General features: G+C 37.9%; 1 protein-coding gene across 10 annotated transcripts in view; it reads right to left on the bottom strand.

The window, feature by feature from the left end:
• Positions 1–486: 486 nt before the first annotated feature.
• Positions 487–13863, bottom strand: part of Pak3 (p21 (RAC1) activated kinase 3) — a 275597-nt gene continuing 262220 nt past the window's right edge. For all 10 annotated transcript variants that reach the window (XM_036174016.1, XM_036174019.1, XM_036174017.1 and 7 more), the window contains 2 exons: positions 3828–3965; positions 487–1027 (listed from right to left, as the gene is read on the bottom strand). In XM_036174016.1, the coding sequence (XP_036029909.1) occupies positions 938–1027; positions 3828–3965 (228 nt within the window). In that variant the 3' untranslated portion in view covers positions 487–937. The remainder of the gene's footprint in view (positions 1028–3827; positions 3966–13863) is intronic.

Raw genomic sequence — 13863 nt, 5'->3', positions numbered from 1 at the left:
GGCTCTCAGAGAAAGTCTCATCTTTGTGTGAGTAAGATTTCTCCAATCAGGATCTTCTAGGTTCAGAACCTAGACTCACCCAGAAGCGCTGCCACATTTCCAGTGTGTGTCTTTTTTTTTTCTGTTATCACAGAGGCCAACAAGCTGCTTTACGTTCAACTACTACCTATGCATCCTTGTAAAATGTGACAGGGTCTCACAATTAGCGCTCTGTTTAGACGCAACTTTTAAAAGCCCACCCTGAACACTCATATTCCTCTCTGCTTTTGGAAAGTGTCTTAAAGGAAACCTTTTCCAATACGAATGCAGAAAAATAGGTACACAAACCAAGCCACCACTGCAGAAGAAGAAGAAAAAACTGCGACTCTATTAGGGCATGGACGTCCACAGCTTCACACAGCACTTGTTCTATTTTTTTCATTTTTGTTTGTTTTTGTTTTGTTTTTTTTTCTTTGATTTTTTTCTTTCTTTTTTTTAAAAAAAAAACATTTTGACATCTTTTATTTTTTTCTGGACATCTAATGACAATGCAAGTGAAAAAACATCACATTGGGTAAGGAGTTTTGAAAGAAGTTCGAATGCAAGGGGGACTACTCTCTAACTTGAAAACAAACACAACACTATGAAGAGGGAGTGTGCATCTTTGAGAAATCGTTTTCTTCAAAGTAAATGCACAAAATGTGGGATTCACTACTGGCTCTTTCGCTTCACGGCGGAAGTGACCACTTAATGGTCACTTCCACATTGCTGCCCTGTGTGGGCTGCAGTTCAGGCTTACAAATAAATTACATAGTCTGAGGGAGTAGGAAAAAGGCTTATACGAAGTTTCTATTCACTTTAAAGTTAAAGAACCCCCACCCCATTCGACTGTCTTTTCTTCCATGTTTTAGTTCAGTCTTACTCATCAGGGAGATGGTGAGGGGTAAGGCTCGCAGTTCTAACGGCTACTGTTCTTAATTGCTTCCTTTGCAGCGATAATCAGAGGAGTGAGGCTGGAGAGAGGCTTGGCTAATTTTAAAAATGGATGCTGTGAAAGGAAGGAAAAAAAGGAGGAATTAGTAGAATTCTCCCTTTGTGCTAGAGCAGTCTTCTCATCCTAATTCTGCAACATACATATGTTAATACATATTGTGGTGACCCCCCAATCATAAAATTATTTCCTCACTACTTAATAACTGTAATTTTGTTACTGTTATGAGTAATAATGTAAATATATGATATGGGACCCGAATGAGTCATGACTCACAGCTTGAAAACCACTGTGGGCGAATGTAACTTTACATTTTCAAATATCCCCCCCCCCCCCCCCCCGCATTGAAACGTGTTTAGAGCACTCATTGAAATACTATTTAATTTAAAAGAAAATCACTGCCAGCTTTTGTCCAGAATTTCTTTTTTGTTTTTCAGTGTCTTGAAATCCTATGGAAACTCACTTGGCACATCTAGAAACTCTTCAATATGGAGCTTGGAAAATTTCCCTCAGTAATGGCCAGACTCTACATTTCTTAAACTGATGAATGGTGCTGGAGCTGCTCTCACACTTGAAAAAGTATCTTGAACTGAACATCAAAATCAATTTTACTCTAAAACCCTTGACTCCCTAGCTGCCAAACCCAATAGCCGTGTCTCCACCATTTCTCCTGGCTCATCTGCAAGAGCTGATGCAAGCCAATCTCCTTTTCTTCTTTCAAACATTTGCTTCTTTGCAGACCTGTGATATTCGATTACATTGGGCCTTTCCCTGGTGCGGACCTTTCCCTGGTGCGGACCTTTCCCTGGTGCGGACCTTTCCCTGGTGCAGACCTTTCCCTGGTGTGGATCTTTGTATCTTTACTTCCCCTTTCTGCTGTTTCTCACTATAACGTAGCTCTCATTAGCTTCTTTCGTTGCTTAATTTCTTAGAGATGTCATTTTCGTCACAATTTCAACGCATCGTCAGCTTGATAAAGGCATTCCAATATAACTTTTCCATTGTGGGCTGGACATTTCCTCTGAGGCAGTGGTTCCCAACCTTAATGCTGCAATCTTTTAATACAGTTCTTCATGTTGTGGTGACCCTCCAATCATAAAATTATTTTCATTGCTACTTCATAATTGAAATTTTGCTTCTGTTATGAATCATAGTGTAAACATCCAATATGCAAGATATCTGATATATGACCCTAAGGGGTCACAACCCACCAGTTGAGAACTTCTCTAGAGTGTTTGTTGGTCATTTTTAACTCAACATTTTGAAAGGTATATTAAAATCTCCACAACAGAGTCCTTTTGTGTGACATAAGCTAGAGGACCTTTGGAGTCAGAACAATGAAAGATAACTGGTTCTATGCTCTATTTATCTGTGTGGTTACATTACTGATCCTGTATCTTCGGCATCCTTGGGAAAAAGGGGTGAGAGATATCAGTACAGGGATATATATGTGGTGACAGGCTTGGAACAAAGTTCAAGTGAAGTATTTACAAGTTTATGTTTTGCATGTATGATTTCAGGGTTAATTAGAAGATCAATAAAGCGTCATAACAGATTTGATATTTTATGACCTTATGATGATCTAGAAAATGCTCACAGGCAGCAGAAAAGGAACAGTGCAGTGGTGCAGCCTTTCCAGTTCCTCTAAATAAGATCTTGTGTAGCAGAGGTCAAGAATTTTTCCCCCAGACATGAGTCCTTATCTCTAGAAGGATGTTAGAAGCAATTGAAACAGAATTTTCCATGCAAGGAAGTAGGCAAGAACACAATGAGTCTATGGTTAGCATTCTGCATACCAATATTGCACCTTTTGTTGAATGACCTTATTATTCAAAGTCACAGCGAGGACAAGCAGTTGTTGTTCTTAGATGCCACAGGTCTTGATATTCTTCCTGAAGGAATGGGTTCTAGCAGTGAAACTGTTTGTGTAATCCTGCGCATGTGCTGCTTTATAAATTAAATCTTTTAAAAATCTACCTTAGTTTTCATTTCATGTATGGCAGAAAATTGGGCAATCCTAGGCTCAAATTAGAGCTCTTTTGCCATTCGAGACTTTTGTGAGTCTCTATTTCAACATCTGCAAAATAGGTCACCAACAAATCCCACACAGTTGTAAGAACCAAATGAGATTATATACATAGTTTGGGAGGTGACAGGCCCCAGTTATCATCCTATATACTGGTTCTCAGAGCCATCAAAAGGACAAATGATTATAGAGGCACTCTCCACTGGATGCTACTCACCCAGGCAAGCTGGTGTCTGCCATTTGGCCTCACAAGCAAAAGTACTTTATATCATGGGAATAATTGCATAGTTATCGCCAGTCGGAGGTGGCTCACTCCTGTAATCACAGCACTCGGGAGGCAGAGCCAGGTGGATCTCTGTGAGTTCAAGGCCAGCCTGGCCTACAGAGCGAGTTCCAGGAAAGGCACAAAGCTACACAGAGAAACCCTGTCTCGAAAAACCAAAAAAAAAAAAAAAAATTGCATAGTTATGTAGAAAATTACCTCTGCATATAACATTCAGAGGCACAAGTAAAGTTTAGAAAAAAGTTCCAGCAATACCAGAAAGTCACATTTGTCTTTTTTCCCCTTGCAGTATAAGATTTCAGGAAGAGCAAAAGAGTTAGTTATAGATTAAAATGCAAGTTCTTGTGAAAATTGGCAAGACAACATGATCAACCAACCATGTAATAAATACATGCCTATACTTATATGCCTATGGTCTAAAACTGAATGGCAATAGCCTAACTCTCACTGCATATCTCTCAACAGAGATCTCTTACTGTCTCACATTGACATGGAAAAGCTCAACATAGCAACTCTCCTCCCTTTGAATTGTCCTATTTCATTTTCACCTGCAAAAGCTCCTTGGCTGATCCCCGTCTATCCACATCCATCTCAAGACAGCGATTTAAGAAGTCACGGAATACAGCCGACAGTCTCTCAGGATTCTGGAGCTCTGGGGTTCCATTAGTGGCTATCAGATATAAGGCCTATAAAGGAGAAATAGTCAAATTTATTCAGCATATACATAGCAAAATCATGGCTAAAACTCAATTTTCTTCTTATTTATACTATAGGTCTTAAAAGAGTCCATTTTAGAGAATAACATGGGCATGGTTTCTGTTGGAAGGTGGGATTGAGCACAAGTTGTATTGATGTATAGCTCTGAAGCTGGCTGGTTATTGATCTGATTCTCCTTCACTAATAATGCTAGTTGTTATTGTTATAGTATAAGTTCATCATCATGGATGCACCTTAACTACTATTGCTAGACTATGGAAGGACACATAAGAGACAAATAATGTCATTCCTAGGAATATGGATAGAGGTAAAGGAAATAAAATAAGTCAGACCCGGAAAGAAAGGTACCTTTTCTTTCATACATGACATCTAGATTTCCTATGACATGGAAGTAGAAGAGGCACTATTGAGGAAAAGGAAAAGAATGAGTGATGAAGGACAAGACAGAATTATCCAGGTGCATATGCACATATGAAACTAAAAGCTACCACTTTGTACAATGAACATGCCCTATAAATTTGCATAGATTAAGAAAAAAGTAAAGGCAAACCAACTTGTTAAAAGTAGCTCTCTCTGGCATTACAATTACTGGTGACTTGATTTTTAAAATATATTAAAATGTATTTTTCAACTTTCTACAATGAACACAATACTGATAATTATTATTATTTTAACTCCTACCCAGAAGCATTACTTAAAACGCATTTTAAAAGCTGTAGTGTCCAATCTTCATCTACTGCATTTGTCCTCTTAGGATGAAATGTGCTTTTCATCAAGCACTGCCCTTCGAGGAAAACGAAACCTCAGACTATTTCTTTTTTCAATTATTGTTTTCGTTTTATTTGCAACAGTATTATTTCTACCTAATTTTCATTGCAAAAATCCACATGCTCAGTTACATTATGGACTAAACTGGCCTTTGTGGACTGGCCTGGGAACTTAATCACTATGTATAAGACTGTTTCTATGGGAAAATACACTCTAGGTTCCAAATAATTAACTTAAAAATGAACTTTTGGAATACATCCTGTGTGTAAACTGGGGGCGGTCTTCATAAAAAAGAAAATTGCTACACACTGCCTTGCTAATGAGACACAAATACAGTTGTAGCCAACAACACAACAATGACAAAGAAGACGGGGAAAATAAATCTGGGCATGAGTGATCCTGTGCCACTTTTAAAGAGTGACTGGAAATTCTAGGAAGCTGAGTTGGCTATTAGAAAGCAGACTAGAGATTTTGTAGATAGTTATCTGCTTCTGTGTTCTCCTGCTTCACACTACCAACTTCACAACTTTCAAGAGTTATTCTTCTGGGTTCTACCAACGTAACATTTAGTTATGGCTTTCACAGTCATCCACTTCCTTCTCTAATCGTTGTCTTTGCTTAAGACAGCTTTCATACTGTCCTAATTGATTTTCCTTATTTAGACTTTTTTGTTCTTAAGCCTACCCCCTTTAACAATTATATTTCCTCACATGTTTCTTTTCATAACTCATTTATCTGCTTTAAAGTTCTTAGTGGCTTCCCATTCTCCAAAGATATGAGTTTCAGATGGTATTGCCCTAGATTCCTCCCCAAGAGCATTTGAGGAAGAAGGAGAAGGTGGAGAGAAAAAGTACCGATTTTAGGACCCTATGTTCACATGTACAATGATTCAGTCAAAGGAGTTTTGCTTTTTTATTTCTGTTTATCATTCCAAACAACACTTCATTGGAACAGAGGATCAATATACTTGTTTCCAAACCACTGATCCACAAGACACAGTAAGGAGAGGCATGACATATGGTATGATTTTCTTTCTTCTTCCTTTTTCAGCTTTCCTCTGTTCTATTCTCACACCAGAACTTTCTCTTTCCACCCATACATACTAGCCAAAGCTCATGTATTAATCACACCAATTTGTTGTTTAATCCTGAATAGGAAATGTTCTTTCTCAGTTTCCTCTCCTGCTTTCTTCATCTCCTTCTAGTATCTGGTAAACTGTTACTTGACTTTTGGGCACTAACATAAATGTTATCTCCTCTTCAGTCTTTGGCATCTTGCTCAGGTAGATGCAGTGTTCAACCACTTCAGCTTTCAGAGGACTGCTTTGTGTTTTAGCAGAGAGGATCTTGTGTCCCTCAATCTGAAGAAAGGAGAATAGTTGCCCTTCCCCTCTTTTGAGCTTCCAGAGTCCGTAATTCTATTTCTACAATGCATTTGGTTGTACTTTTTATTTACAGATCTGTCACTCTTCCTGTGAACCCAAGGAAACAGAAACTATAGCAGCCATCATAATCTCTGAATTTCATCGTCATTTGTTGAAAATGCGTATATTAAAGGATGTATTATTGTATAATAAAAGCCAAAGTTTATGAATTTAGTTGCTTTGGGAATATAACAAATTGATATACAAAACATTAAAGTTTAGGACATAAAGTACTCTGCTAAATTATAAGCAGATAAGCAAAAAATGAAAACCACAATTTTTGAGTTGGCAACGTCTGGCATTTGGTCATACTGACTACCACTACTCGCTAGGGGAGAAATAAGAAAGTTCTATGAGCAGTATGTATAAGGATAAACTATCAAAGGGAGGAACATCTGGATCAAGCTAAGCACAACATGTTTGATTGAGACAAACCCGAGATAAGAGTGGGATAACAAGTGCTCCCAGAAACTTGAAAAAATTGTGTCGAGAAACTTCACAGTTTCAAAAATTTCTTTTCTCTATCTGACACTGAACAAGGAAGATCCTCATACTTGAGCATATTAGATCATTAAGTAAGGTATATTTTTCCTAAGGTGAGGCACTATAGGACCATGACTTATAGACTGCATTTATATTAGAAATATGCAAAAATTGGCAGTTAAAATGGTAGTTTTTTCACTGTAACTAAATGTAACTAAAATTTTCTAGTCTTGTAGGCATCCCTATGATAACTATAAGTACCTTGTCAATAACATGCAACCATTAAAGTTTTCACTACTCCTAATGTGCAAGTGAATTTACCCAAGTACTAAGAGGAAAGCAGTGTATCTAATTGGAGCAGTAATTGAATTTACCTTATTGGCAATTTCCTCAGTTGAGAAAGATCAAAGCCCTCACTGTGGAAGTTACCACATTTCTCCAAAGAAGTCTCAAGTCAATCCATATGTAACCCATAAATTTCCATTATAAATTTCCATTAAGGCAGTGCTGAAATAGGACTATTTAATTAAAAAGCTTTAGTTTGTAGCTTCAATTCATTATAGCAGTTTATAAAGTTTATGTTAAGTCATTGAAAAACAAACTGGGAGACTTTCATGGAAATATGCTTGCAAGTATAAGTCTCGCTACAAATACAATGGAACAATTTACAAAGCAGGTAGGGTATGGTTGAGAAATCTTGTGGTAAGCTGAGCAATGGGGATTCACAGTCCATTTTCCCATGGAGATTATGTTATTCATATTGAGTGGGTTCCCAACTGAGTCCACAGGAAATCTACTGAATGGAAAATATCATTAAACAATAAGAGTAAGAAGGTTTACTCATCTATATTCAACATCAGTATACATATGATCATAGCAAGTATGAATACATAAAATTGATTTACTGATTAGTATTAAATTAGCTCATACTATTATGATCCTCAATGGACAGGCAAAGAAACTATACTGTAGGATTAAAAGTAACAGCTTGCCCAGTGTCACACTTCTAATAATGTAGAAATCAATATATGAATTCAGGGAGTATGAATTCAGACTCCATGCTGCATGACACCCTCTCTCGCTTTTTACAGTCTCTGGGCAGAGACAGACAAGGGAAGTCAAAAAATGAGGCATACTATTCATAAACATCTGGCATACATCATTCTGTTTTTCCCTGTACAGAGGAAATGGATCCTTCTGTGGTTGATCATTCTCTACTAGTTTGGAAATGTAGAACCAAGGATGTGTGTGTGTGTGTGTGTGTGTGTGTGTGTGTGTGTGTGTGTGTGTGTATGTATGCATATTGGGGATTTATATAATCAGCTTGTATTCTGGCTGGTGCCTGCAATCTCCTGCTGTCCTGATTCCTTCTCATTTTAGAATTTCTACTTGATGCTTTATGAGCAGGATTTGGCAATGGGCAAGTTGACACGTTATGATTTAGTTTACTCCTGACCTGGGATTTAAGAGGTTAAATGCCAGAGCACATTGCTACTCTGGTGTGTTTATTGATTTCATGAGAGGCTCTGACATTCCTTGTTTTTCTAAAAGGGTTAATAGAATCCAGCCTGCAAAAAGAAACCAATATATGCAAACTATTGTATGCCATACTTTGTTCCAACTTCACACTACAGTGCAATAGCACTGTAGTCTAATTTACCTCTGTATTGTCTTACATACAAATTCTCACCTGTCCCCTAATTATGAGGAGCTGTTGTTTTGCTGCTTAATCCTTAAGGAGCCATTTTAAATGAACTTAGGGATCTATCGCCTTAATAGGTTGATAATAAAAGATAATTAGGTAGTACTGACTTATTAGGTGCCAGGCTAGCTCTGGAATACTTTTTTTCCAAGGAGAAATCATTGGCCAATACCATAAAATAAATACCAGATGACTCTGACAACCCATATGGTCATTCTAATCTCTTGTTAGAAACATGTAGCAGGCAACTTGCATTCATGATGTGACCCTATGTGACCTTACTAGTACTCAAGGTTTGGAACTACAGGGCATTTCAAAGTTGGAGTTAGGATAGCAATGTAGATTTAATAAAATAAAAAAAAGGAAAGGAAAGGAGAAGGGTCCAGGAAGTGAGAAGCTGTGAGAACTAGAGGAAACAGAAGAAAGACAGGCAAGGGCAGGTGCCAAGGGACTACAGGAGGGAACAACAAGAGAGAAATAAAGATAAAGGTAAGAAAATAGTGATGTCAAAGGAACCTATGCTTCATTTTGCTATTGCTCCATTTCTGTGGTCCTGAAATGATAAGGAGATGGAAATATTGATTACCCTGATTTGATCAGTACACCAAAATACCCCACTCAACTCCATTACTATATACAATTATTGTTTGTTTTCTTCTATATCCAGAGTAATTTATAAATACTTTTTCATGCTACATAATAACAGTAATGTCTCATCATTTAACAATGATATTTACATATAAATTACTCAAGGAAAGAACGTAATCTGAATCATAATTTGAAACATATACTCCATTTGACTCAGCAAATAAAGCTGGAGAATTAAAAGAAAACAACAGTGTTCTGTACAAAGAAATCATTGGTATTTTATGTAAAATACTCTTAGATCATTGTCTTAGCATTTCTCAACATGGATGTGATAAAACACAGTGACCAACTACAACATGGGAAGGAAAGGGTTTGTTTCATTTATACTTCCAGGTAACAGTGCAGCAGTAAGCAAAATCAGGGCAGGAACTCAAGAAGAGAGGAGCAAGCCATTAAGCAATGCTCCTCCACAGTCTCTGCTTCAGTTATTGTTTGTTAACCTGTAGCACGAATTGTTAGAAGGTCTTATTAATAAAAACAACTGGATCAGGCCCTCTGGATAAGTGAGACAGTTGATTAGCTTGAACTGTTTGGGAGGCTGCCAGGCAGTGGGACTGGGACCTGTCCTTAGTGCATGAGCTGGCTGTTTGGAAACTGGGGCCTATGCAGGGACACTTTGCTCAGCCTGGGAGGAGGGGACTGGACCTGCCTGTACTGAATCTACCAGGTTGAGCTGAATCCCCAGGGGAGTCTTTGCCCTGGAGGAGATGGGAATGGAGGGGAGGGGCTGGGGGGAAGGTGGGGGGGTACGACACAGGGGAATCCCTGGCTGATATGTAAATTATATATATATATATATATATATATATATATATATATATATATATATATATATATATATATATATATATATATATATAAAAAAAACACAAACCTGAAGCCAGGTATTGGGGTGAATGTTGTAAGATCAGAGAAGCAGAACAATCCACAGCTTCCTCACCTCGTCAATTCCTCAGCTGATCCTGTTTCCTCAGACTGGAAGTCTCTGGGTCCTCATCTCCTCATCCAAATGGATCTCAGCTGAACTGCTGCTCAAAAGCCTAAAAGCTTAACCAGCTCTAGTTCATGGTCCTCATGCCCTATATACCTTCCTGCTTTCTGCCATCACTTCCTGGGATTAGTGGTATGAGTCACCATGCCTGGCTGTTTCCAGTGTGACTTTAAACTCACAGAGATCCGGATGGATCTCTGCCTCCCAAGTGATAGGATTAAAGGCACGTGTGCCACCATTTTCTGGCCTCTATATCTAGTGGCTGTCCTGTTCTCTGACTCCAGATAAATTTATTAGGGTGCATGATATATTGGGGAATACAATATCACCACATTAACCCAAAATTTAAAAGTTGAAATGAAATTAAAATGAAAAATAACTACCACTGAAAAAGTGACTATACTTAATAATCACCCTCAACATCGCTCATTTCATTAGCTCATGCCCAATTTCTGGTTCAAGGTATATTTAAATTTATATATTTATTTTCATATTATTTTATCCCTGTAAGAGCTGTATCACTACAGTTATCTCTTTGATTAATATCAGTGTGAGGTTACCAAGTCTCACATGCAACATGTTTCATACCATGATTAAACTTTTTTTCTGGGTGAGATGGGTGTGGGAGTGGAATGGTCTTTACATTCTAGAGGGCAGATTTGGTCTGAAGATGTTGAGAAAGAAGTGTCTGGGATGTTTTCTGAAGATCACTTCTCTTAAAGCATATGTAAAGACAACACTACAATCTTCCTGGCAGGGTCAGGGAATGCTACAGCTAAAACCAAAACACACAGACTTTCTCACATAAATCATAAACACAGAATCATAAACTTGTGTCTTTGTTTAAGTGAATCTCATTTGATAGCCCAATACAGAAAGTGAATTAAAGAGGAAATATTCCGATGGAACAAAGAGCCCTGTCAGGTGCCCTCCCTCTTGTCCCCTTTAATAGCCCAAGGAACTCCACTCAATTATAGGGCTTTGTAGGGAAGGCAACAGCTTACTCAAAGTGTGATGATTTAAAGTAAGAAGTAACCTATAGAAGGTAACAGATTCCTGCCTGATAGGCCTTGGAATAGAATTCACTCTTTGAGTCACATAATCAAGTTGGTAGATATGCTAGAAAGCTCTTTTTCTAGTCTTTTGCCATTCATTAGCATCTCTTTGATGAGGAGTGAAGTAATTCCTTATTTCCATCACCAAAATGAGAGAAAACAAATGGAAGAAATGTAAAAGGCACGGTGAAGAAGTCATCTTAGCTCTTAGAATAAGATTTCAACAAGAGGTTCTCAACCTGTGGGTCAAGATCCCTTTGGGATCACATATTAAACATCCTGCATAACAGATGATTCATAACAGTAGTGAAATTGCAATTCTGAAGTAGCAACAAAATAATTTTTATGGTTGGGGGTCACCACAGCATGAGGAACTCCAGTAAAGGCTCATAGCATTGGGAAGGTTGAGAACCACTGGTTAAACTGGCTTTTCCCTGGTATGGACCACCTTGATGAAAATAGCATGGTGTGCTAAGAGGCTCAGCTAAGAACTTTATAAGTATCTTTTTATCAGAGTGCAAACTGTTTTCTAAAATGTTAATGTGACCAAGTCAGAAAGGACATAAATCAAAACAAAAACAAAAGTCAGAAGTAATCTTCAATTTCAGCAAAACCCTGATTTTCTTGGTGAATTCATATTTCAAAAGCCATAAGATAAAACATATGAGTGGATATTTCAGTGGGCAATTGTACAACCACAACCCAAGATTCGTTTTTTTTTTCACAATGATCTTTGATTTTGATGGACTTAATTCCTTAGCCAATGGTATGGTACTTATTAGAGGAATAGGCATATGCATTCCTGGGCTATACTCAAACTATCTCCATCTGGAAGTACTCTGAGGAATGATAAGAAAAATCACAGGATATGGGAATCTCTCTGGGCCAACAATGGTTTCTTGATCACCACATTTTAAAACCTTCCCTTTTCTTTGCCTGGTTAGTTTCTTGGATTTTAGTTTGCTATGGAATCAGTTCCTCCCTTGGCTTTCCTCTGGCTCATAATTCACCAGTTTGAACTGTCTGCTTCTGGATAATCTAAATGAAACTTGCAGCTTTCATATGGCTAAGTCCCACTTCCCTATGCCGAATTCTTGACAAGCAATGATTCTTAAGGGCCTCCTATCTTTTGACAGGCATTATTTTTTCTTATTAAAAAGAAATGCTGTTACTATTCTATAATTATTTTCCTTGTAGTTATCCCAACTCTCCCCTCCTTTTAGGCATAGATTAAGTCTTCAAAGGAAGAGGAGTGTCAACAACCCATCAATAAAGCTTGCTGTTCCACAGTGGCTTATGGAAAAAGAAGGGAATGCTCCCAGCTCTCCCTGAAATACATTCAAAACAATATTGACTGAGTGCTAGCAAAGTATGCTTGCTTCTCTGGTGTTCAGGAAGTTTATGTCTGACTTTAATTCCAAATGAGCACACGCCATCAAACCCAGACATTCCAATCCACAGCACAGGTTCCAGTGGTTGGAGGAACATGATTCAGTTTGGCCCTTAGTTGCTGTTGTTCACTACCTAGGGCTTCTCTCATCCCATATAATGGTCTTGAGACATACACGCTCTGGTCTTAGGAGAAACAGTAAGAAATCTGACATCTGTGTAGTAAAGAGGAAGGTAGGACATCACTTAATGTGCCAGCAGGCCTTTATTTGGATTGTTACTCTTCTTTTTCCATAGTCATAGAGGTAATGCACTCAATCACATATAGTCACACCCATGGCTACATTATGCACCAGTACATGCTAGGCATTCAGCTGCTGGCTTATTTTAAATACAAACTCCATTTTCAGAAGAGAAAAATTGATTTAAGAAAGTCAAATCATGGAGATATATACTTAATTAATATTGTTCCTTTTTGATAATGTGATAGTTTTAATTGTTAATTGGGTATAACCCAGAATCATCTGGGAAGAGAGCCTCAAAGAGGGATGGTCTAGATTTGGTTGACCTATGTGCATGTCTGTGGGAATTTTCTTTGTTCCATTAAATGATGTGTAAAGACCTGCACATTATATTGTAGAAGAATGAAGAGACCTAGCTGAGCACTAGCATACAGTTATTAATTCACTGTTCTTTTCTCTTGACTGTTGAGATACTGTAACCGGTTGCTTCAAGTTTCTACTGCCTGCTGACTTCTCCATAATGATAGACTGTAACCTGAGATTATGAAATTAAACATTTTCTCCCTTAAGTTCCTTTAGTCAGGATATTTTTATCACAGCAACAGAAAAGAAAAGACACTAAGATATGTAGTGTTACAGGACTGCTAAGTCTGAAAAGGAGGAAAAGTGAACAAGATTTCAACTAGGCTCTGATGCTCTTATGATTTCTTACAGAAAAAGGACAAGCTTGAGTGGAATAAGTATGTGCTTTCCTGGTTAAACAACTGTGCTCAAACAGGGAAGGAGAATTACTTCTCATTGTAAACAGTGCCTTATTATAAGGTCTTGCAGTATAGCTTTGCTTTTAGCCTAGACCTAGTTTCCCCCTTTTCCTAGGGGATGGAATTCAGTGTCATTGGCTCTTAAACTCTCCAGAGGACTCCAATGTAAAAGCAAGGAAGAGAACAAGTAGGATGTGTGGTTCACACACTGTACCACAGACTGCTTTCAGCACTGGTAGCAATAAGTGTATTCCAGTGGCTCAATGTTTGATACAGCCCACTAATGCTTAAAACAAAGGCATAAAGCAAACACTTTAAAGGGGTTAGAAAATGACACATAAAACAGGATTATAAAAGGTTCTGTGTGGACTTCAAGTAGATATCACTGAAACATTTCACAAGTAC

This window comes from Onychomys torridus, chromosome X (assembly GCF_903995425.1).
Source record: "Onychomys torridus chromosome X, mOncTor1.1, whole genome shotgun sequence".
In the NCBI taxonomy this organism is placed as follows: Eukaryota; Metazoa; Chordata; class Mammalia; order Rodentia; family Cricetidae; genus Onychomys; species Onychomys torridus.
Note: the sequence above shows the minus strand (reverse complement) of the source record. Positions and strands in the feature narration are given on the sequence as shown.